Raw genomic sequence first — 26,640 nt, forward strand, 5'->3', positions numbered from 1 at the left:
CTTTTGAATGTCATCACAATACATCATGCATAAGATGTGCCTCTGTTGAGTTAAAATTAACTGAAAATTTTATAAATGCCTCCAGCAAGAGGAAATTAAACTAATGACTGACACTCCTCACCTGTATTTTAAATGGTATTAAAAGTAATCTGAAAGAGTTAATAAACTTTTACTGTGGGTTTAACTTACTCCCAGGGAGTACTTTACACAGAGTACACATCTTACTATATTATGGCTAATATTTTTTGTGCAAGGTTCCCACATGAGCCTTACTCTCGAAAAAAAAATACCCAAACCCCCATTTACTGATCTTTAATAAAACACCATCAATTTAGATATAATATTTTAAAAATTTCAAGGTAGAGAGAACATTTGTCTACAGACCTTAATTTCAGTGACTGTCCAAGAATGCCATACTATCAGGGAGAAATATTATTGTCAGCCTAAATTAAAAATCCTTTGTAAAATGATGTATTCCCACTAAGTTGTATAATTTCTAATTAAATTTCATCACAAGATTTGGTTCAAATAATAAATACATTTACTCTAAGAGAGAAACATTCAGATTCAGAATTACAGCACAGGAGGGAAAAACAAAACTATCTGGTTAATGAGCAATGACTTTATATTGCTTATAAATGTAATAAGAACGCCATTAGAAGATTTTTATTTTACTTGGTGATAAAAATAAATACCCCTTTGATAAAGGCAGTTTTGTATTTTTGTCTCTCTATTTAACTTGCATTAAGAAAAATAAAAAGCTCATTCATTCAGCAAACATGTGTTGAATGAATGAAAACACCTTCATTCGCCCAGGCAGACACGTGACTTAAAACTGGCCTGTGACTTAAAGCTGAATTGGCTTTTCTTGATAAATAAAAAAATCAATTGCATTTTCTTCTGCTTCCCACTGACAAATCTGTGCCATGGACGAGAAACATCATAGAACCATAAGGCACCTGAACCAAGACTGTTGTTTAGAAGGGGGCGTATTTTAACCCTGCCTAGGTAGACGTATTTGAATATTTAATTTTAAATAACATAACGACACAGAGCTATTCTCTAAAATATCTGCCTAAAAATAAATGCCGCTGATATTGAAAGAAAATATACAATCTATTCATTGAAAAATACCAATCATCCATAGGTGGCATTTTGAAAGACTGGAGGAGATATCATTATTTATGCAAGCCTTTTTTTTTTTTTCATGACAAGTTTCACTTTGTGATCTGCTACTGCAGAACCTGGAAGCCGGTCTCAGAATAAGGGAAGGCACTGCTGTCATGCTTTTTTTCCTAAACCATTTGATATATACATACATATGTATATCACCTTCATATATGCATGTACATATATGAAGTAACTGTACCCTAGAGGGTTTATACACCATGGCTCTAGAGCCATACATCAGAGAGACAAGACTGGGATTTCAAATTCCAATTTCCTATGTGAGTTCTCAAAATAATTTTTTCATTAAAAAGTAATCATAGGTTACACAGTGCTTTCCAACATCCACTCGGAATTTGAAAGAGTTGTTTTTCCACTACACCCATCAGAACTGTGGGGCTGAATTAACATCGCATTCATAGACATGCTCCTTTTAGAAAACAGTCCACATGTGTTCGGTGAGTTAATATAACAATAGTATTCCTTTAATTCTCCGTTCAGGGAGTACCTGTGCCTTGCTCGGGATCTCTCAGCAGGCAAAGTGAGAAACTTACTTGGCTTTGAATGTGCTCTTTTAGATGTGGGCCCCTCTGTGCCAGAATCAGGAGGTCGACTAGCTAACTGCAAGGCAGTGGAGTTGTTCCTGTTAGTGTTTTGGGACTCAACCTTTGTGACACCTTCACTCTGTGGTTCGGTACTTGGCTTCATGCCAGTCTTTCTTTTCTGCTTCTGGGACACAGAAGTGCTTGAAGTCCAGGTAGGAGGCAAAGCGGAGGTAGTGGTAGAGGAGTCCTGACTTGGACAAGTTTCCGAAGATTGTATCACATTGTCTTGGGCAACTTTACAACATTGGGCGTTCTCTTCGTGTCCCACGGCTTGTTTGGACATGGACTGGGGCAGCGCCACGCTGCAGCCTTGTATCTGAGCCCCGTTAGTTTGAGAGTAGACGTTGCTGACCTTGGTCACCTTGTGTTGCCCATTATTGTTACAAACCTTATACCGGATCATTAGAATGATGATGAAAACCAGTACAGATGCTACGATGATTCCACCAATAATAATAATCATGGTGCCTCCCAAAAACTGGGACTGCATGAAATGGCATCGCACATAATCCTGCTCCGTAGTAAACTGGATGCAACCCACGACTCTTGTGGCAGTGAGGGAAGTAATGCCATCGTCATATATTGCCAAGACACACAAGTCATACGTAGTTCCAGCAGCCAGGTTATTGACAAGAAAAGTTTTGCTCGTAGGAGGTATCATTCTGAGGGACAATGGAATTCATGTTAACATTAAGAGCAAAACAAAACACACACACATAGTCATCATGACTTCAGTTCTGTTTCATTTCAGTACTCATTAAGATAAGCACATTTCTATCAGATATGAAATACAGGAAATGTTCTAATCATATTTTTACCCAGTTAAAATGGCTAAACATCATTGTTGGATTCTGCATTATATTAATGGTGCCTACATCATGCCTTGACGAGCTTACTAATTATATTGCTTGGCAAAGCAGAACTCCTAATAAAAGCCACTGCTGAAAAATCATTTATGACAAATTGCTTTTGAAAGGTGTGACTGTGACATTATCTGACTACTAAACAAATCCATTTAGCACTTACAACACCTCTGTGACTAAAAGCCAATTTGAGGGAAGGGAAAACACTGACAATCACATTAGAAACTAGAATGGAAATGTGTTTTGGAGTATTTATTTTCCAAATCAGTTAGAAGCTGCTATGGGATGGTATCTGGTAAATCCATCTTTAATAACTCAGATAATTACAAAGACTAAAGGACTTTATTTACAGATCTCAGCCTTCTCTTATGTCTTCAACACTTGGTTCCCAGTATTTTTTATCTATAAATGAGGCTGATGAAAATGTATGAGCAGTATTATCCTAGAAACAGGAACTGGGCAAAGCTGTTAACCAGAGCATAAATCCCTTGTCCTCCCCACTGTGGGCTGATGAAATTACTTTCAGAACATAATTTTGTAAACTCTGAGAAGAATTTAAAGACACCTCTGAATCCATCACATCACAAAAGTCTTCTGTGGATGCCTTTTCTCTAGTAACTTTTTTTTTTTTGTTCTAAGTAACAACCATACATCACCTAAATTAAGATTTAATTTAGGAAAAAAAAAAAAAGGCTTGAAACTACACTTTATCTCTTGAGTTTTAGAAATCTCAAGACTTGGTAATGCTAATCTGTTATACAACCTAAACAATGTGTTCTAAATGAACCAAGAACTTTGAGGCCAGACTATGCATTTGTGGTTGAAGTCACTACCATTTAGCATGTGCAAGGAAAACGCCAGGCATTACAGTTTCATTTTCACCAGGACTGGATGAGGTAGGCATCACCACTCTTTTACACATAACAAACATTACGGTCACGGACTCAAGGAATTTCCTCAGGGTCATAGAGAATTTACTTGTCATGGCGGCATTAAAATCTTGGAATTTGGAAAACAGAAATGGACCTACTTCACAGAGCTAATGTTTAAAATACATGGAACGTCTAGTAGCTACAGGAAAATATGGGGTAGGGATGGATGCTTATCCTCGACAATGGGTTAAATTATCCATAACCTACATGAAAAGCTGAGGATGACAAGAGCAACTGCTTGATGCTGATAGACATGCATCGTGTCTACAGCTCCATACATTTAGTGATGAGAGGGATATTAGAAACCATTTACCCTAATCTCTCCCTTTTAAAGATGAGAAAATTAGAACCCTGCCCAGGACAGATCACATGGCTAGCTAGGTCAGTTTTGCTTTTTTTTCCCTACCAGCACATGTTCAATTTAAAAAATTTTACTTTCATTCCTCATTTCCATACATGAATGAAAACCAAATTATCTTCAAGAATTCATCTGGGTATATAAGAACAGATCTGATCTTCTTTCAGGAAAGCTCAAAGATGAATATATATATATATATATATTTATTTCAAAGCCATGATTTTGCATCATTTCCTAGGAGTAATAATAGTCTATCATGAGTGAAATTACATGGAGAGGTAAAAATGTATATTTCTAACTGCAAATTGGACAAGATGTGACTATAAATCAATGAGGCTGAACTTCATAAAAACATACCAGAAATTCTTTAGTCATATGCAAATTCTCCACCAATGTCCTTACCCCGAGATTACATACTTCACACTCCAGTGATACTTTCACTGCTCAAAATACTTACAAACTTTCTCTTTGGAACTGTCTTAAGAACCAGTGTATATGAGACAACACACACACACACACACATTATTCAACCACTCAAAAAAAAAAAAAAACAAAACAGTCTCATTATTTTTAGTTACATTCCTATTTTTGACCAAAAATGGCAATACCCATCTTGATCACCCACCTTATTCACAAGACTTGGCTCCAAATGGCTTTTGCTTGTTTCCAAAATTCAAATTCACCCTCAAAAGACGAAGATTTGCCACCACTGGGGATATTCAAAATAGTATGACGAAGGTTCTAAAGATAATTCCAAAAGTGTTTTGAGCAATGGCAGCATCATTGGGATAATGGGATAGCCTCCCAACGTGACTTCCTTGAAGGAAAGAACACTCATGTGGATGTGTAAGTTCTGGTATGTTTTTGAATTTTTAAAGTTAATCAATCTTGTTCTTTGATAGTCACATCTCTTAGATGAGGGGGGAAAAAGTAAGTAAGCATAATATTAAATATAAATTTAATGCTCTGAAAATAACACCATTCAAAATATTTCTCCACATGTATTCACCTTTCACAAGCCTTACATCAGATACTTTAAAAAATGGAGTACTTTCATTACAACACAGAGGAGCACTGTCAGTAAAAAAAAAAAAATTGGCAGTACATTATCAAGCCCTACACTAAGATGCATGGCAAGGCTAAAATGGGCTTCATTTTTCTTACCTGTAAACAAGGGTGTCATCATAAGTACCATTGTACTGGATCTGAAACATTCGTATTCCAGGGATGTTTCTTTGAAAATTAAATTTAAGTAGTGCTGTAGACGATGTTGCTTCCGCCACCACAATTTTATCTTGACTCATCTTAGTATCACCATTACTGCTGCTTGCATTAGAACCTGACTTCGTAGAAGTTGAGATATCTGAAGAACCAGGATCAGGCTCATGGATATGGTTCGTACTGTTTAGTAAGTGAGGGAGCTTAATTATATGCAGATCCACTGTTTGAGTTGCTTCCCCAGCAGGATTGGAAGCAATGCAGGTAAAAGCACCTGTATCCTTTACAGTTGTTATAAGAATGTCAAGTGTTCCATTATCATACACCAGAGATCTTGTTGCATTTGAAATAAGCTTCCCTTCAGGAGAAATCCAGTGAATTGCAGGTTCAGGGTCTCCCCTGGCTTTGCACCTCAGGGTTGCCCTCTGACCCTCCAGGACTCTCATCTCATGTGTATGCCGAGTAATGAGAGGAGGCTCACACAAAAACTCCTCCTCAGGAATGGACCAGAAATAGCGGCCAGTTAAAAGTGCTGGAGAAGCACAGGTCTCCAGGTCATCCTCTCTGGACAAACGCCTCAACCACAACAATTCACAATTGCAATGCAAAGGGTTTCCACCAAAACTCAATGCAAAAGTTGATGGGCTTATGATTCCTGAGGTTGCGAGTACCTGAGCTCGCTGAAAGAGAGGGTCAGGTGGTAGTTTCTGCAATTTATTTGATGTTACATCTAGCCGAGTCATCTTGTGTAAGTGCGAGAAAGTCCCCTTAGGGATGTTATCAATCATATTGTGGTCCAAACTAAGGGTGTGCAAGCTAACCATCTTCTCAACAGCATCCCAAGGAATTGTTTCTAAATTATTATAGGACAGATCCAGCTCCTCAAGGGCAAAGACATCATCAAATGCTGTAGAAGAAATGAGAGTCAGCTGATTGTTGTTCAATATCAAATGATGGAGATTGGAAAGCCCGCTGAACATATCATTTGTAATTTTAGTCAATCTGTTGCTATTCAAATGCAATGCCCTCAAATTCCGTAAGTCAGCAAAAGCATGAGGTGTAATAAAACTTATTGTATTCCTGGATAGAGTCAGGTCCACCAGGCTGGTCATATTGGCAAAATCTTTCCTTTTAATGTTTGTAACAAAATTGTCTGCCAAACGCAGTTCCACAGTTCTTCTGTCAATGTTTGGTGGAACAAATAAAAGCCCTTTCTTGGCACAAAGGGTTGCAAGATTAGGAGACAAAATCTGACAGACACAACGCTTAGGACAGATCTGAGCTTTCACTGCTATGCCAATGAAAAACAGATAAAAAAGAAATTTTTCCATTGTAGATCAGATTTAAGAGCCTGTAAAAGACACAAAATAGAGTATTAGCATCCAATCATTTGAGTAATGTTAATATTCCTCCTAAAATAATCTTTTTATGCAAATTAGAATATGGAAATAATTGATTCATGCGTTTACCGAGCCAAGTATAAAACATCACCTTTGTATGGGTGGCTATTATGGATGCTAGGATAAAAAATATACCATTCACAACCTCATGGGATTTAAAATCCATAGGTGCAGGAAAAGGAGATACTCAGCCCAGATTGGAGGGTGGGAGTTCAGGAAAACTTCCCCTAAACTCCAAAAGACACCTTGTAAATTCAAAAGCTTTTATTTAAGGCTTTGCAGGTATGTCAATTTACTAATCTGAGCAGAAACAGTAAGTGACAATATTTGTTATTGTTAACCTTGTGGCAAGGATTTGAAAGTAATTCGTTGTTAATTAAATTTTATTCATCCTTACAAACTATCCTGAAAATAATACAACTTTCACATCTCAACTGCAAATATACAATCTTGTTCTCAAAAAAAAAAAACCCTGAAAATTTTCCACAAATGCTCTGAGCTCTAAAATATTAGAATATTTTATTTGATATAATGTGGAGTTTTAAAGATAATTTGTGGAAAGCAGTAATCAAAATACTTGACAGTGAGTCCCAGAAGATGTCACATTCCACTTTCCTCTTCTGAAAATCTTAATGCACTTGTATTTATCCAAATTTAATTTTTAAAAACTTGACAGTTTCATTTTCCATCTTGCTCTTAAGTATTTGCTCTTGAAACTAATCATCAAAAATAAAAATACTGATACAATATTGTAAACTGACTAGTCAATAAAAATACATATATACAAAAAATAAAAATTAAAAAAAAACAATGCTTAATGATTAAAATCCTCAATAATGACATGCAGTTTTAAACATCAAGAGGGAAAACAGCTGGAGAAAATCAATTTTTAATTGATGAAAATATGAACTATGGAATTATTCTAGAAATGATGCACCTAGTGTTCTAAATAAAATCTATTCTTACAGGTTTGATTTATTTTATGCCTATTTTATGTCACATTAAATGTGGGTACAATGAATAAGAACTGTCATTCTCAACAAATAAAACAGTCTTATTCTTCTGTTCATGACAGAATAATACTAAATTAACCTTTCCACAATAAGCAAACAAAAACAAAAACAAAAAAACTGAACAAAAATATATAAAACTACAATTTTCAGACATTGGAAAAGATGAAGTGGAGAACTGTGATCCTTGAGAAAAGTGAATTTAAAAAAAATGAACCCTATCATTGAACCCAGGGGACACTTCGCAAACCTCAGCACAAGGAGGGAAAACATGGCAAAGCATGAACAGTTTTATTCAGTTGAAGAGGACGGAAACTGGTGTGCCAGGATTCTCAGGTGGCTTGAATTTATGGAGCAAAGTACCAGGTAGGAGAGAGGTATCAGAAGGAATTCCAGGAATCCCTGTACACAGAGACAGGGCAATAGATACTAACCACACTGAAACACTGATAAGAAAAGGATGGGGAGAAAAAGTGAGCAAAAACTCAGTGACTGTGGAAAAATATTCCAAAGTCAAACATACACATAATTGGCATGTCAGAGAAAGGCTGAAAGACAGGAATGTATCTGAGGAAATAAAGGCAAATTTTTCAAATTGGTGATAGAAAAACAACAATCCTTAAATCCAAACTCAAAACAAGAAAAACCTACCAAGACACATCATAATCAAATTGCAGATAACAAAGAAAAAGGAAAACATAATCTTAAGAGCAGTCACAGAAATTAGACACATTACAAGAAGATACGGTGAACAAAATAAAAATAAAAATAACATCTGACTCCTCTCTGGCTTATCTTGGAAATAAAGCAAAATGGAAGACAATTAAAAATATCTTTATAGTCCTGCAAGAAAGAGAAAAGCCTGCCAAACTGGGTGGGGAATATTTATATACTCATAAAAGATGAAAGTAAAATAAAAACATTTTAAGAGAAACAAACTGGAAGTTTCATTACCAGAAGAACTGCACTATTAGAAGGTATAAAGGATATTCTCTTCAGGTTGAAGGAAAATTATATCAGATGGAATCCTAAATCTGTTTAGGTGGATGAAAAGCAAGAGAAACTGTATATCTGTGGGTAGGTATAAAATACTTCATTGTGTTTTCATGGGTTTATATATAATTCTCTGGTGTGGATATAAAAAGTTACCAAAAAAATTCACACCCTTTTGCATAGCAAAGGAAACTATAAGCAAAACAAAAACACAACCTATGGAATGGGAGAAAATATTTGCAAAAGATGAGACTGACAAGGGCTTGATTTCCAGAATATATAAACAGCTCATACAACTTAATAACAAAAAAACAAACAACCCAATCCAAAAATGGGCCAAAGATCTAAACAAGCAATTCCCAATGAAGACATACAAATGGCCAATAGACACATGAAAAAATGCTCAATATCGCTAATTATCAGAGAAATGCAAATAGAAACTACAATGAGGTTATCATCTCATACCAGTAAGAATGGCCATCATTCAAAAGTCCACAAACGATAAATGCTGGAGAGGCTGTGGAGAAAAGGGAACTCTCCTAACACTGTTAGTGGGAATATAGTTTGGTGTAACCATTATGGAAAACAGTATGGAGATTTCTCAAAAGACTGAAAATAGACTTACCACATGATCCTGCAATCCCACTCCTGGACATCTATCCAGAGGGAACCTTAATTCAAAAAGATACATGCACCCCAATGTTCATAATAACACCATTTACAATAGTCAAGACATGGAAAGAACCTAAATGTCCATTGACAGATGACTGGATAAAGAAGTTGTGGTATATTTATACAATGGAATTCTATTCAGCCATAAAAATAATAAAATAATGCCATTTACAGCAACATAGATGGACCTGGAGATTGTCATTCTAAGTGAAGTAAGTCAGAAAGAGAAAAAAAACACAATATTATATCAGTTATATGGAATCTTAAAAAAAAAAAAAAACCAAGGAACTTATTTACAAAACAGAAACAGACTCACAGATATAGTATATAAACTTATTGCTACCAGAGGGGGAGGAGTGTGAGAAGGGATAAATTGGGAGTTCGAGATTTGCAGATACTAATATATATAAAACAGATAAACAACGAGTTTATGCTGTAAAGCAGAGGGAACTATATTCAATATGTTGTGGTAACTTACGGTTAAAAAGAATATGAGAATGAATATATGCATGTTCCTATATGACTGAAGTATTGTGCTGTACACCAGAAATTGACACAACATTGTAAACTTACTATACCTCAATAAAAATATATATTAAAAAAAGAAAAAAATTCACACCCTAACAACCAAATATGCTGGATAAGCTACAAATCATATATTTTTAAACATAACAACATCATGATGCTGAGGATACAAATACAGTTAAAGCAACTATATTGCAGATAGTGACAGTTCTTGGTGAAAGGAGAGGGATCCAGAGATGCCACCTTCCTCTCTCACCAACACGAAAATTAACAGGAGAACTATCTGGCATAAATTGGGGTGAAGAGAAATCGTCCTAACTTTTTAGAAACTCCTTTTTTAAACACTTAATTGTTTTACAGCAGTATTAGGTTTACAACAAAATCGAGAGGAAGGTACAGAGATTTCCTGTATACCAACTGCTCCCACACATGCAGAGCCTCCTCTACTATCAACATCCCTTACTGAAGTGGTACATTTGTTACAACAGATGAATTGACTTTGACACATCATCATCACCTAAAGTTCAGTTTCCATTAGGGTTCACTCTTGGCGTTGTACATTCTATGGGTTTGGACAAATAAATGATGACATGTATCCACCATTATGGAATCATACCGAGTATTTTCATTGCCCTAAAAAACCTCTGTGCTCTGTCTATTCATCTCAGCCCATCCCTGGCCACCACTGATCTTTCTATTATCTCCATAGTTTTGCCTTTTCAAGAATATCATAGAGCTGGAATCATACAGTATGTAGCTTTTTCAGATTGATTGTTTTCACTTAATATGTTTTTCAAAGTTCCTCCATGTTTTTTAAGGCTTGATAGCTCATTTCTTTTTAGTGCAGAATAATATTCCACTGTCCAGATGTATCAGTTTATCCATTCATCTACTTAAGGACATCTTGATTGCTTCCAAGTTTCGACAATTATGAACCCAGTGGCAATACACATCTGTGTACAGACTTTTGTATGGATATATATTTTTAATTCCCTTGGGTAAATACCAAGGAGTGCAACTGCTGGACCATAAGAACATGCTTAGTTTTGTTTAAAAAAAATCAAATATGCTGCATCATAATTCCCAGCAGCAATGTGTGAGAGTTCATTCCTGTTCCATCTCTTCTTCTTCAGAACTTGGTGTTGTCAGTGTCACAGATTCTGGTCCTTCTAATAGGTATGTAGTGGCATCTCACTGTTTTAATTTGCATTTCCCTGGTGACATATGATGTGGGGTATCTTTTCACATTTTATTTGCCATCTGTGTATCTTCTTTGGTGAAGTGCCTGTTAAGACAGTGTTTGTCCCATTTTTAAATCATTTTTCATTATTGAGTTTTAAGAGTTCTCTGTGTTATTTTGGGTCATTGTCCTTTAGCAGATTTGTCTTTTGCAAATATTTTCTTCTATTTCCTGGCTTTTCTTCTTTTTTTCTTGACATTGTCCTCCACAGAGAAGAAGTTTTTAATGTTAATGAACAACAGTTTATCAGTTATTTCTTTCACAGATCATGTCTTAGGTGTTGCATGTAAAAATGCATCACAATACCCAAGTCATCCAGGTTTTCTCCTATGTTATCTTCTGGGAGTTTTACAGTATTGTATTATATGCTCTGCAGTTAAGCTCAGTCTGTAATTTGTTACAGTATGATTGTGACTCAGTTGACCACAGCTTCAAATGTTTTGAAAGCATGGCTGGGAATTTCCTATTCAGTAAAACACGGATCTTAGCACGAACGTGGTTCTGGAGTGCCGTCTCTGTTTTACAGATGAACTATCTGATCTGTAAACATTTGGAGAGCTCACCCTGCTTTATAGTTCTGTTTTGGTGGCCAAGGAGATCTCTTTGATCTTTAATCTCACCCCCAGATTTTTTTCCTGTTGCTGTAATTGAGCCACCCTACATTCTATGAAGGAAAAGATTTTCTCTAAGAAGTTTTTCTCGTCTCTTCAATGCCACTCCAGGCATTCTGTGGTTGAAAGTCATAAATAGCTGTATGAGAGGGAAGAGACTGAGCTCTCCGCCTGCTCTCTCCTGGTCTTTTATAACTGAAAGTCCTGAATGATTGACTTTTTCTTTCTGTTCTGCTTCTTAGCCATTCTTCCAAAGCTGAAAGTCTAGGTTGCCTGGAGGATTCATTTCAATTGTCCTTTCCTTCCTTAATTCTTCCTCAATTTTTGTCTGAAAATACAGAGTACCTAGGGAGATTGTCTCATACCAGGGGGAAAAGGGGTGGGGAGGAATAAATTGGGAGTTTGGGAATTGTAGATACTAACTACTATATATAAAATAGATAAACAAGAAGGCCCTACCATATAGCACAGGGAACTATATGCAATACCTTGTAGTGGCCTATAATGAAAAAGAACATGAGAAGGAATATATATGTGTATATATATATTTATATTACATATATATTTATTTATATATATAAAGAATCACTATGCTGTACACCAGAAATTAACCCAATACTGTAAATTGATTATACTTTAATTTAAAAAAATGTAAGGCACAAACAGAAAATGTAAAAGAAAAAGCACTAAAAAAAAAACCCAACAGAGGGCAGAATGGTGGTTACCAGAGGCTGAGGGGTGGAGGAACTGGGGACATGTTTACAGGTACAAACCTGCAACTAGTAGCTAAACAAGTCTTAGGGATCTAATGCACAATGCAGTGATTACAGACAACTATACTGTATTATAAACAACACAGTTGCTAAGAGACTGTATCTTACTAATTGTCACCACAAAAAAATTTAAAAGTATGTGGCAATGATAGAGGGTGACAGCTAATGCTACAGTGGCAATCGTATTGCATATATAAATGTATCAAATCAACATGGTTTGTTTTACACCTTAAACTTATACAATGTTATATGACAATTATAACCTCAGTTAAAAAATACTTTGAAGTTCTAACGTCTAGTACCCATGAATGTGAGCCTATTTAATAGAGGTTTGGCAGATTATCAAGTTAAAGTGAGCTGATTTGTGTAGACTCTAATCCAGTATGACTGTGCCCTTATAAACAGAGGAAATCTGGACACAAGGACAGACATCCACAGAGGGAAGGCAATGTGAATCACAATGAGAACACCATCTGTAAGCCAAGGAACTCCTAAGGCTACCAGAATCTAGGAGAAAGGAACAGAGCAGACACTCCATCACAGCCTTTGAAAGGAACCCAGCATGACAGATAACCTGGATTTCAGACCTCTAGCTTCCACAACTGTGGGACAGTACATTTCTGTTAAAGCCACACTGTTTGTGGTACTTTCGTTATGATAGCCCTAGCAAACTAATACAAGTCTCAGAATCGTCTCCTATGGCAGAAGAATTTTGGATACAAAACAATGTGTATGGTAAAATTCCAAGCACAGTTGACCCTTCAACAATGCAGGGGTTAGGGGTGCCCACCCTTTACAGAGTCAAAAAATCTGTGTAGAAATTGTAGAAACACATATTTTCTTAGCTCTATTATATATCTGCAAAGATGTGATTCCATTTCAACCCAAATGATGCGTCATATTTTAAAATCTGAATTACTTCATAAGGCAACATACATTCTGACATATCCTAATTCGATACGCTCTCACTGCTGATACAGTAATTTACAAAGTAAGAGTAAGTTTGGAATAAAATGTGCACCACTTTCTTAATGCTATATTTATTTCTTAAGTGAGATCTCTAAGTAATGACAGAATCGTATGAATTGTGATTAGTGGGTATTCCCACATTATCTTAGGATAGGGTAGAAATTTCGAGGTTTGTAAAAACAGAAGATGGAGGTCACATAAAGAAACAGAGTTTTCACTTCCTACAAGTTAAAAAGCTACTCCTTGACATATTTTTAAATGACCATATTACCAACTGAAGAAAATGCATGTGATTGGAAGAGCAGAGTAGTTGTCATATTGTGCTGGAATTCATAATTTAAACATTTATAAAGACCGTCAAACACAGCATCCTCATTCTTATCTAGTTAAGTGAAACTCTTAAAACGTGAGTTGTCTGTTGTTTTCTCTAAATAGTTAGATGGAAACAACAAAAATCCCTTTTTAATAATAATATTTGAGTGGGTCTGTAACTTAGTAAATAGTCCTCGAGTTGCAGCTCTTTAGATAACATTTACACACCTCTATATTACATGTTCTTTCAAGCTAATTCCGCTCAGACATAGAGTGACACATTTATAAACAAAGAGGTGTCTATCACACACAAACTGGAAAATAATTTTCCAGGACTGCATCCTTCCTTCAGCCCATGGCTATTGAATAACATATGCTCAAGAGAATCTGTATTTATTTGGCAACTAGAACGGGATATAAAAGCAAATTTAGATCTTAAAACCAACTGAGAGTGTAATCTATTCTCTGCAGAAACCAATACGGTACCAATTTATGTGCTGAGTTAAAGGAAAGCTATCCGGCTCCTCCAGAGCTGCCTTGCCATCATTCAGCCAGAGCTCTACTAATTCAATTAGTGCCGTTTTGCCCAGGTTAAGGCCTGGGAACAGATGCCGATGCCTGTTGACACTGATAAATTGTTTTAGGATGTGTCAAAATGATTATAGTACGGCAAGGGAAATTTCACAATATAATTTAGATAATCAAACACATTTGATACTCATTTCAAATATTTTAGGTTTTCCCTCTAATTTTTATTCTGGAAGGACTATAAATGATATTATAACTCCATTCTCAGGATATTGCAATTGAACCTGTTCAAATTTAGGCCTCAAAATATGACAAACATAACCTAGAACAATTATCCTTTGGTCTTTGATTATAATAGTTGCTAGCAAAATTCCTAAGCACATTAAACATAATGAATTTTTAAAATTCACTCATACATCCATTCACTCATTCTTTCATTAATTTCTTCACAAGATTTATTTAGCATCTGCACCACATGCAAAGTGCTTTGCTAGAATCTATCATGCTTAGAAGTCTGGAATTTGATTAGACAAATGAATTCACAATTAGTATAATAAAAGGCAGACTGTGAAAAGTTCTAACAACATACATTCTGATATTAAATTTACTCAACTTAAATGCGTCTATGAGTTAATACAGCATCCTGTAATTTTTCTTCTCAACATGTGTATCTATACATATATAACATAAATACGTATTATTTACACTAATGGATTACAGATAATAGGCCAGTTACTTAGATAAACCAAATTTTACCCCCCAAAATTACCATTCATTCATTCATTCATTCCATACCATTCAGTGAGCACAGGTAAACATAAAGTAAGTAATGGTCTTTTATTTTATAGATGAGGAAACAAGATTGAGGGGCTGGTGACGTATAATTAAACCAGTTTACTAAGTATAATACTTGCCATGCTCTATCCAACTAGTAGATATGCAAACATTTCATCACTTTTCTAAAAAAATGACCCAGTTGAACCTATTTACAAAACAGAAACAGACTCACAGACATAGAAAACAAACTTACGGTTACCAAGGGAAAAGGGGTGGGGAGGGTAAATTGGGAGTTCAAGATTTGCAGGTACTAATATATATAAAATAGATAAACAACAAGTTCATACTGTATAGCACAGGGAACAATATTCAGTATCTTGTAGTAACTTATGGTGGAAAAGAATATAAAAACAAATATATGTATGTTCATGTATAACTGAAGCATTATGCTGTACACCAGAAATTGACACAACATTGTAAACTGACTATACTTCAGCAAATATATATATATATATTTAAAAAATAAAATAAAATATAAATACAAAAAGTTAAGGTGAAACCTACATAGAGAAACGCTTTATTTCCTTTATAAAATGATTTTGATATTAATTTTGTTAGCTTCCATTAGAAAGCTGAAATGGACTTGTTATTCTATGCACTTATCATACTAAATTCCATTTAAGCCTTGCACAACTCCATATAAAGCACTTGTTTTTCTCCCCATTTTATATGATGAAATAAAATTTAACAAATGTTAAGCCTTCTTTTCAAGGTCATACAGAAAGTAAACAAAACGGTACATTTAAAATGGAAACGTATTTATTTCCCAAACCCATGCTCTTTCAAGGAGAATATGATTTTTATGTACATTATTTATATTGTGTTTTTCTGATTCTGTAGCACTTGGTCATAAAGTGGTATTGATTCCAAAAATGACTCCTTAAGTTCATCAAATGATAATTTTCCCCCAGTCTCTCTTCATAATCAAATTACATTTAAGAGGTTCTGGAAGATTATTGTGGTGGAGACTAGAGGGCATATTGGAAGAAAACCCAAATGACAAATTTAACCAGTCATTCTTTATTTTTTTTTAACGTGTCAAAATATAACTAAAGTTACCTAAATACCTAAGTCCATAAATGCTGAGTATTCCTTTAAGAATATGAATTCCATCTAAGGAAGGACAGTGATTTCTGTGTATAAAGAGGCCTCAGCATTCGCCCACTGATGTGGGTTGACTTGTCCCTTTTCTTGCCCCCTCAGAAGTCTGCCTGCAGAGACTCTATAATGTTATGGACTGTCCTTGGATCCTGAGAGTAAATACTACCAGTATCTTGTCTTGCAGAAAAGCTTGGGAATGAAGGGAGCCTAGAAGGGCCCAGTGAGAGGCTGTGAAGGTCCCCAACTGTGCTAGGACAGCAGCAGTCTGGAGCTGGGTCAGCTGGCACAGATGGCAAGTGGTTTCCTAAATGAATTTCTGTTGCCTGCAAACACTCCTTCTGGATGTTCAGATACAACTGGAAAATAACTGGGAAGGGGAGGGGAGGATGTGTATATAAAAGTGCAAGATAATTTATATTTAAAACCTCAACTAATTAAGATGGTAGTGCCTCTAAGGGCTAGGTATAATTTATCTGGGGAGTAGATGGTTATTTGTTTAACAGAATAATATGATAATCCACTTTGTGTGTGAACAGTGAATATGACAAGGCATGGATTATAAAGGGGCAATGGAACAAGGGAGTGTAACTGCTGGGTCATGTGGTAGTTCTATTTTGAATTTTTTGAGAAACTTCCATACTGTTTTCCATAGTGGCTGCACCAATTTACATTCCAACCAACCATGCAGGAGGGTCCCCTTTTCTCCATATTCTTGCCAGTATCTGTGATTTATGTTCTTTTTGATGGTGACCATTCTGACAGGTGTGAGGTGATATCTCATTGTTGCTTGATTTGCATACTGGTGATTAGCAGTACTGAGCATCTTTTCACGTGCCTGTCAGTCATCTGTACATCTTCTTTGAAAAAATTTGGAAAAATATTGAGGTCTTCTGCTCATTTTTAATCCTGTTGTTTGTTTTTTTTTTGATGTTGAGCTGTATGAGCTGTTTATATATTTTGGAAAGTAAACCCTTATCAGTCATATCATTTGCAAATATTTTCTCCCATTCAGTAGGCTTTCTTGTCATTTTGTTGATGGTTTCCTTTGCGTGCTGTGCAAAATGAAATATTTAATTTAAAAAACACTAATTTGGAAAGATACATGCACATCAGTGTTTATGAGAGCAACCTAAGTGTCCATCAACAGATGGATGGATAAAGAAGATGTGATACACACACACACATATATATGTGTATTTATATATATGAAATGGTATACTACTCAGACATAGAAAAGAATGAAATTTTTCAATCTGCAACAACATAGATGGACTTCGAGGGTATTATGCTAAGTGAAATGACTCAGACAGAGAAAGACAAATATTGTATGATATCACTTAGATGTGGAATCTAAAAATAAAACAAACTAGTAAATATAACAAAAAAAGGACCACCAGAGATACAGAGAACACACTAGTGGCTACCAGTGGGGACAGGGAATGGGGAAGGGCAATATAGGGGTAGAGGACTAAGGGGTACAAACTATTATGTACAAAATAAATAAACTACAAGAATGGATTATACAGCAATGGGAATATAGCCAGTATTCTGTAGTAACTATAAATGGAATATAACCTTTAAAAATTGTGAATCACTATGCTGTACACCTGTAACTTACATAATATTGTACATCAACACTACTTCAATAAAGAAAAAACGGCTAGCTAAATTCCATGTCTGATAAAATAAATGAAAGTTCACTGTGTGGAACACAAGAGAGGAGAGAGGACTGAAGGAAGCCCACAAGGGAGAAGATTCTGTGCAAAACAGTGAGAGGCTGTGGCTTTCAGAAGGTCACAGATCAGGAAGCTCTCAGATAAAGAGTGCCCTGTTTGCTGGGGGATCACACTGCTGCTCCCCACCTAAGGAAGTGTGGCCCTCCCATATCGATGCCTTGTGGGAACCATCAGAGTAAAAAGAGCTTATGTTCCACATCTGACTTGGTACTGAATGATGAGAAAACTGACTCTCAGTGAAGGTCGGAAAATATCAGTTACTGAAGACTCCAACCTGGATTTAATATGCCCATTTCTCTGTTGCACCTCATTGCAGGCAATCAGGTTGCAATGGACACAGGGGAGAAAGGTCTAGGCTATGGAACATTATTCCAAATGTGCAATGCAGTCAAATCACTATCCTGTCATTGCAGAGCCGTCGATGACTCCTGTTTCCTTCCAGTTGCCAAGAATACAGCAGCTTCCTTCTCAGAATTCACCTTATTTTTTAATATCAACTTGAAAGGGCATAAAGCGGCTTGTAAGACAAATTCGAACATCATGTATCGATGTTTCAGATCCAGTAAATGATTTAGTGCTTTCTCCATTTTTCTTTGGAATTCTGCAAGGTGAATCTCTGAGCCTTTGAGCTGTCATGCTATCCATTATGTTTCCGTTTCCCGATGGTGTTGAACACTTCATGTAACTAGTCTCTGTGGCTACACTGGTGCTACTGTGCTGTTGCCATGGAAATTAAAGAGGCAGAGTTGTGGAGCCACGCAGACAGAAAGATCAGCACAGAGATGTCTGACACAGTTCAGGCCTTGAGAAATCTGGATAATTCTTCAGAAAAAAAAATATGGTTGAGACTTTCTCTTGATATTATCGTGGGCACGGAAGCAGCCAAGTTATCACCAATGGAAAATCTAATTGAAAGCTGACCAAAAAAAAAAAAAAAAAAAAAAGCGGGGGGGCAGAGGCAAGAAAGGCATACACACATACAGAGGAAGCAGTGAGTTTACTGAGGGTTTCAATACTAAATATGCGTGCGAGTGGCAAGTTCCGGTGGTCCTCCCACAGAAATGTTGTGACAAACTAACACCATATGGAAGCTTTTATATCACCGAAAGCACAATGTGTTTTCTGTCTCTCTCTTTCCTCTTCTCTAGCCCTCCCTCCCTCTCTCCCACCCATGTCTCTCAAACACACCCACCCTACTCAGTCTTTTAGAATTCTCCTATTTTTTGTGTTGACATTGTTTTGCCCTTTACAACATAGTGATCATTTCAATGTGATGTGCATATTTTTTGGTGGGGGAGGTGATTAGATTTATTTATTTATTTATTTTTAAATTTTTTCAAGGAGGTTCTGGAGATTGAACCCCGGACCTTGTGCATGCTAAGCATGCACTCTACCACTGAGCTATATCTTCCCCTTGTGCATATTTTAAAAAGTAATACAATAGTATTACTACATGAAAAGTCTATGCCCAGTTATATAAATATATATATGCCCAATTATATTTAAAAATATATATAAATATATAAATTTAAGAGATAACTGAATAAAAGATACAGATGATTCACAGAAGCCTGGACCACTCTTTTCTGTGTTGAACTGCCCATGTGTCCACTCCACTTTGATCTCTTAAAAACCTCAAAATTAACATGTCTACAACTGAGCTCCTAATTTTCTCTCTCAAACCTGTTTTGCTCCTACAATAGCACTTGCCTCTAATTATAGGTCAGCTCCATTCTTTCCAAAGCCCAGATCCCAAATGTTGGAATTATTCATGACTTCTCTTTCTGTTATACACCAAACCCAGTTCATTAATAATCCTCTGGACTATACAGTAAGAACACACGCATGATGGGGTCATAGCTACTTCTGTGAATTCGTGACCATCTTTCACCTGGAATATAACAAGTCTCCCAGCCAGTTAACCTGCTTTGGCTATTGTCCTTCAGTCTTTTTCCCAAAAAGCAGCCAGTGATCTTGTTAAAACTTAAAGTAAATCCAAAACATTCGGCTAGCTTTCCATCTCACTTGGAGAAAAAGCTCAGGTCCATGAATTCCTACGTGGTCTGGTGACCCCCGCTTCTCTGATTTCAGAACTATTCCAGCCCTGGTTCACTTCACTCTGGTCAGATTGGCCACCTTGCTGTTTCTCCAATACACTGGGCAAACTACTGCTCAAGACTTTTCTCTCCCCTTTCCTTTTTTTCTGAATCTCACCATCTGTCTTTAAGAGTTATGTGTAGTTCATCAGTTCCTTCCAGTTTTTACTTAAATGTCACCTTCAGAGTGGGCCTACCCTGTCCACCCTATTTAAACTGTAAGCCCCCATCCTCCAATCTCTAGTTTTCTCTGTTAACAATCACCATCATCTCATCTTCTACTCATTTTGCTTATCTTGGTTTATTTTCTGACTCACCAAGTAAAAGGCAAGTTCCATGAGCGCAGGGATTTTCTCACTCACCATTTTACCCTCAACACCTAGAGGAAGGGCTGGAACAAAACAGGCTCTCAATAAATACTGGTTGAATAAATGATTTGGAGATCCAGCTATTTAGCACATGTCTGAGAAAATTTCCAAAGTTTTAGTAGTTAAAGTGAGAATAAAAATACTATTTTGTGAAACAATTATGATTTTGTAATTATAATATCAGTGCTAGTAAGAATATAGTAAAGAGATATTTTCAGACACAGCTAGAGGTACTAGACATTCAGAATTTTATGCCACCTAAAATGAAAGGGATCCTGGAGGCTGGAGAAGAGGATAAAGTACAGAATGGAGGAACAAGAGAAAAGTCCAGAATTGACTGGCTTTTGACAAGGGCGAGAACTGATGGATTCAGCAGCCTTGAGTTGTGAGGGAAATGAAAGTGAGGAGCATTATAGGATGTTTTATTGTATTTCTGGCAGTGCAATCTCCTCTTATACTCCTGAAGAAAACCTTAAGTAAAATTTGCATGATCTGTAAATGATCCTGGGTTTGGGGTTTGTGCTACCTATGCTGGCCCATGCCTAAAGATAGGCGCAAGAACCAAATTTATTCCCCTAACACATGTGTAAACTAGTCAACAAAATGACTGGCTTATGACAGTTGCCCCATGAGTGGAAGTGGCAGCAGCCGTTGTCATGGTAGCAGCTCAGCAAGTGATAACAGCAATAATAATATCAAAAAGCCTACCATCAACTTTACGGTGAATGATAACACATCAGTTCACTTACTTTTTAATCATGCCATTAGATGTTTATTTAAGAATCACAAAGAAGTGGAATTTATACAGGTGCTTAGTGAAAAAACAGGATAAGCAATCATATATACGTTTAATGTACATCCAAGTCTATCTGCACACCTGTACGTGTGCACATGTACACGAGTGTGTGCGTGTGTTAAGTACAAGTTGCCTTTTCAATATCCATTCTTCCTTTCTTCAGTAACAGAACCCCAATTTCCACCCAGCGTACTGCTTCCCAGAATGAAGAGTTTATTTTCTAGCTTCTTTTGCAGGAAGATATAGTCATGTGAGTCACTTTGTTCCTATGAGGTATAAGTGAAAATGTTAAAAAGAACTTCAGAGACGGGGCCTTAAAGGGAGATGATTGAGATGAGGTGTACCCTTACTTGTCCTTTTGGTCCATATGCCTTCTTCTGAACTATAATTTGCACATGATGCTTGGAACACTAACAACACTCTTGAGACCTTGAGGTGACCCTGAAGATGGGAGTCAGGAGTCAGGATGATGGAGGAGGCCTTCTTAACTATAGTGGAGTCGCTCTACCAGCCCTGATTACTGTCTAGCATGTTTAAACTACTGTTGCAAAGTCTCTGCTATTTACAGTCAAACTAATCTAAACTGGTTACAGTGTAATTTAAAAAAACATTAACACACCAAATAGAAATATGCTAAAAATGACTAGAAAGATAAATATCATGCATTCAAGTCTATCTATCCATGGATATTTCCAGTACTTTTAAAACACTCTATGTAGTGAGTACATATTTTCTGTAACATAAAAAAAGTTAAAACTAACTTGGATTACTTTAATATGAATTCATGTGTGTTAGCAATGAGTCATATGAGTGGTAAAAACTCAGAGAGTTTTGACAGGTATTGCTCTGGGCTATAACAAACCCCACAAAATTGCTGAAAAGAAATATTTTATGGTGATAAAAGTGAGTAAACACATTTAGCACACATCTGTCATATATCAGCAGGCAGACACTATTCATTCAATTCCTGAGGCACTGTTTGATAGTAAGTTAGTTATGAAAGTTCATTAATTGTTTCAAGCTAACCAAGAAAAATTGTATAAAAATAGGCATTGGGTCAGCTACAGATAGTCTCTGACTATGAGAATGTAATGTAAAAATAAATTTCTAATTTGGTCATTGACTAAATGAGTGGAGTAAATGCTAGTATTGGCTTCCTTCCCCAATTCTGGCTTGAGTAAGAGTGGGTAAGGTGATACCAGCTAAGATACCAAACACAGGAAAGAAAGGTGGTTTGGATGTGACTAGAGATAATGAGTTTGGTTTGGGATAATCTAGTTTTGAAGGTGTCTGTGCTGTTTAAATCCAGGCTGGATAGATTTTGAAATGAACAAGATACTGGTATTAAAATCTATGAGCATGTAATCCCTGAAGGTTATGAGCGGTGTGGCTGGTTTGCAGACAATGGAAATGCCTTATTTTATATTTCTTGGCAGCATGCTATTGTCTACATTTGGGAGCATTTTCCCACTGTTATTTATTTTATTATTTTTCAAAATAATGATTCGTGATCATTTTTCAAGTATCACCTGTCAAAGATTGTGCATTTTTTGAAATGAGATGAATCTAGTGTCTACTATTTGGCTTTTGGGTTTTGAAAACAGCTAGACACCAAGTCGTTTTTTAACATGCCTACCCTTCATTTCTTCCACTTTCTAAGGACAACTGATTTACAGCTGAGAAAACCGAGACCTAATATTATTCAGATATGATAAGAGTTTTCTAAACCTTAAAAAACTAGGCATGTAAAACATTAAATACATCTCAATAATCTAGTGTTCAAGTGAATTATAATATACTTCATGTTTGAATGTAATACGGTCATCAACCATCTTTACAATAGAAATTAAAGAATAATAGAAAAATACATGTTACAATATGTGGTAGGTAGAATTCTAAGATGTTCTCATTATTCCTGCTCCTTGGTGGATGCACTGTTTACAAGAGTTTCCTCCCCTTGCCTGCCATTAAAACTTGCAGCTTGCGTCTAACCAATAGAATGAGGCAAAGGTAAAGGGACTTTGCATATGTTATTGAGATGTTTAATTATTTGAATATAAGTTAATAAAAAGAAAGTTTACTCTGGGGACTTAGTATTGTGAGCCCTTTGTCCGATCTTTCCTTGAAGTTAGACACCTCAAGCAGCAGAGACTTTCTCTATCCATTGCTGGCTTTGAAGAAGTAAACTGTCAGGATTCTACAGCAGCGAGGAAATGCGTTTTACCAACAATGTGAGGGAGCTCAGAAGTGATTCTTTCCTAGTTAAGCCTCTAGGTGAAAACTCAACGCAGCTAACAATTTTACTGTGGCCTTACGAGACCTTGAGCGGAGGATCCAGCTAAGATGCGCCCAGAGTAATCTAAGGAAACTCTCAGATAATAAATGTGTACTGTTTTAAGCCACCAGGTTTATGGTAATATCACAGCCAAAGAAAACTGATACAAAGTATTTAGATTAAAAAGTGGGATATAAAATTGGATGTGTACTATCAACACAATTATTAAAAAAAAAAAAACCTAAACTAAAGCTATAAATAAGGCTTGATAGAATACTGATTCTGATAATGTTAGACTAAATAATATGGTCCCTTTTACTGAGTATAATTTTAAAAGCTAAATGAAATACTAATGAAAAACTTTTAAAAAATCTCCATAAAGTTAACAAGGCAGTGAAGGATACCAGATTAAATTTTAGGAAATGTAAGATTCCACAGAGATAAGCTTACTTCTCAAAAACAATTCTGTCCCAAGAGCTTTTTCTGATCATGTAAATAGAGACTTCCTAATAGACCAGTGGTGCTGCACACATGCTCAGGAGACGTGCAGAAAACAGTTTTCACTGGTGTTATCTGTAATGACCCCAAACTGGAAACAACCCAGTCATCCATGCACGGTAAAGTGGAAATATGAATTGGAATATATTTAAACAAGGGGATACTATAAAGCCATGAAAATGAATGACTACAGCTGCAGGGAGCAACATATTGCTTACATGCATCATGTTGACAAAGGGAGCAAAACATGCATGAATAAACACAATGGACTCTATTTACCTTTGAAAAACAGGAACATATTTCAAAGGTGATAGAACCATAAAGAAAAGCAAGTAAGGGACTAACACAAAAGTCTGGATTATGTTTGTGTGTAGGAGATGGAGGGGATATGCCCTCAGGTTAGGAGCAGACTGACAGAGGAATAGACCCTCTGCGTGCTCATTTCATAATTACTGTACTGCACATGTATGTTTCATGTTCCTGTTGGTGTAAATAATCTATTCCACCAAAAGTATTTAAAACTGCTTAAATATTAAAAAGTAATCAAAGTGTCCTGGGATTAATAACAGTCTTCATTTAAGTACTTCTTCTCTCTTAGGCCAAGTAGGTACCACTAAGGCAATGGGAGTGTCCCAGGAGTAGAGGGATATGCTCTAAAGACACTCTCCAGCACGGCGTACCCCATTCCTGCCGTGCTTCTCCAGATGCCGAGCTCCCAGAGAACGTTTTATGTGCCCCCTTGAGAAGCCAGGGGAAGCCAGGAGGTCTAAGACTGTATTCAGGTTTTGTTACATAAGTGAATGATGACTACTACTACTATTATCACTACTAAAATCAGAACTATTAATGCTCTGGCTGCCATTTGCTGACTTTATGTTAAGAACTGTGCTTTATGTTAAGAAGCTTGAGGGAGCATGATAGTTTAAAATACTAGTCTATAAACATTTTTTTGTCCTGCAATGCCTTAATCCCTGTATATATTTTATTACCTATTCTTTCCCCTGGCCTCTAATTTACAACCTTGTCATCTACTATTCAAGGGGCAGACAGAACATAAAGAAAAAGTAAAGAGAAATAAAGAAAAGTTAATTTTTACTTTCCAAGGCCTATGTCTTGAAAAAAAATTTTTTAACGTACCCTACCACTACATAGTTTGTTATAGCTTTTTTTTGCCTTCTTTCTTTTTTGTCATTTTGGTGATGATAAAAATATTCTGGCTTAGAGAAAGAGTACGAAGACAAATGTGTACATAGGAATAGCACCTCCAAGGTGAAATGTGAAGAGAAAATTGTAGTTAAAGTACTCTGAGTTTCCACCAGTTGAGGAGAGATGTCCCACACTTTCTGTCTACATCCCTGGAAGACATTTTTTCCCCCAACAGAAGTTCCTTAGCAACGATGGCATGAGAGGTATAAAAAGGTTAAGTGTCAGAGACAAAGACGGCAGCAAGTAACACACCCGCGTAGCATAAGCGAGCACTTCTCGGAAGCCGGTGGGGGTGGATGGGAGGGAGGAAGGGAGAAAGTGAGGAAGGGAAGGAGAGAGCTGACTCGTATAAAGGGTCTATAGGGGAGAATTCCTCAGTCAGCTCATCATCAAACAAAATGTCAGAGAGCAGATGGGGACAGAACCACTGACAGATGCTAATATGGGGGTTTGCTACTGTCCGAGAATCATCTGGGATGATGTACACAGGAAGCACCAATGCCAATGTGGACAAATAGTAAAGACTTGGCCCCTTATCCTGATTTAAAAAAAACAAAAAAACAACTTACTTGACACTCTGGAGAAAGAAGTGGAAAAAAGTAAAAAAAAAAAAAAAAAAAAAAGATGGAAATAGGTTAAAAATAGGTAAAAATATAGAGATATTATTTATATAAGATATAAATCTGACTTTTTTCAAGTCAGATTATCTGAAATAAAACATTATTTCCACTGGGTCCATACATACAGGTTTGTTCATGTGTGTAATATACCAAATAGCACTCATAATGACACTGTGATGTAGGTCTTATAATCACTTTAAAACTAAGACAAACATTCAGGTGAATCATCAAGAGTCACAATGCTAAGAAGAGTACAGCTACAATTCCAAATATAATTATAACATGTAAGACACTTGGTTCATATAATAATGTGACCTAATATGATGTATCTAATAACATGATCTAGGTCATATTCTAGATTCGTTACTTAGGATTGTTCATAGATCTTTTGAGAGACAACTTGGATCATCATCTGTTAGTGTTCTTAGAAATTAAGACAATGATATGTTAAAATAAGGTTGTATTGACAGCCTGTCACTTAAATGCAACCTCTTAATGAGGTGATAAGTTTAAGTTATGTGATACACTTCATAAGGGAGTTTCTCTGTTTCATATTGATTTTTCCATATAATTAATAATAGCATGATAGAAATAGCAAGAAAATGCAGAACTTCCCCCTCTTTTCTTATATAATAATAAGAAGCCTGGCATGGGGTTATCGGGGGGTTGAAGAAGAGGTAGCCACGCAATAAAAACAGGGTACCATGGGAGTCTGATAAACCTGGTCATGTAGTTTATTTCTAGCTTTTGGAAATCCTTGGGCCAAGTTCAGATACACTGTGACTTGGGATGAAACCTATTTCCCACCAGAGAGCCAAGAGCAGAGCATTATGATGACCTGGACTTGGTCCTCAGCCGTACCTTCCCTGAGCCTGCAAAAGATGAGCAAGACCTTCAAAGATGTCGTCTTCCTGGTCTGCTAGAGCATAAG

The 26,640-nt window shown here is 36.3% G+C and overlaps 1 protein-coding gene across 7 annotated transcripts in view; it reads right to left on the reverse strand.

The window, feature by feature from the left end:
* LRFN5 (leucine rich repeat and fibronectin type III domain containing 5) overlaps positions 1-26,640 on the reverse strand; it is a 233,208-nt gene that overhangs the window by 10,803 nt on the left and 195,765 nt on the right. For 6 of the 7 annotated variants that reach the window (XM_074365589.1, XM_074365588.1, XM_074365590.1 and 3 more), the window contains 2 exons: positions 5,090-6,494; positions 1,722-2,434 (listed from right to left, as the gene is read on the reverse strand). In XM_074365589.1, coding sequence (XP_074221690.1) covers positions 1,722-2,434; positions 5,090-6,474 — 2,098 coding nt within the window. In that variant the 5' untranslated portion in view covers positions 6,475-6,494. Of the gene's footprint in view, positions 1-1,721; positions 2,435-4,550; positions 4,667-5,089; positions 6,495-26,640 lie in introns of those variants that run through there. The other variant, XR_006718940.2, reaches the window with a different exon arrangement.

The sequence above is a fragment of the Camelus bactrianus genome, chromosome 6 (assembly GCF_048773025.1).
Source record: "Camelus bactrianus isolate YW-2024 breed Bactrian camel chromosome 6, ASM4877302v1, whole genome shotgun sequence".
NCBI lineage: Eukaryota > Metazoa > Chordata > Mammalia > Artiodactyla > Camelidae > Camelus > Camelus bactrianus.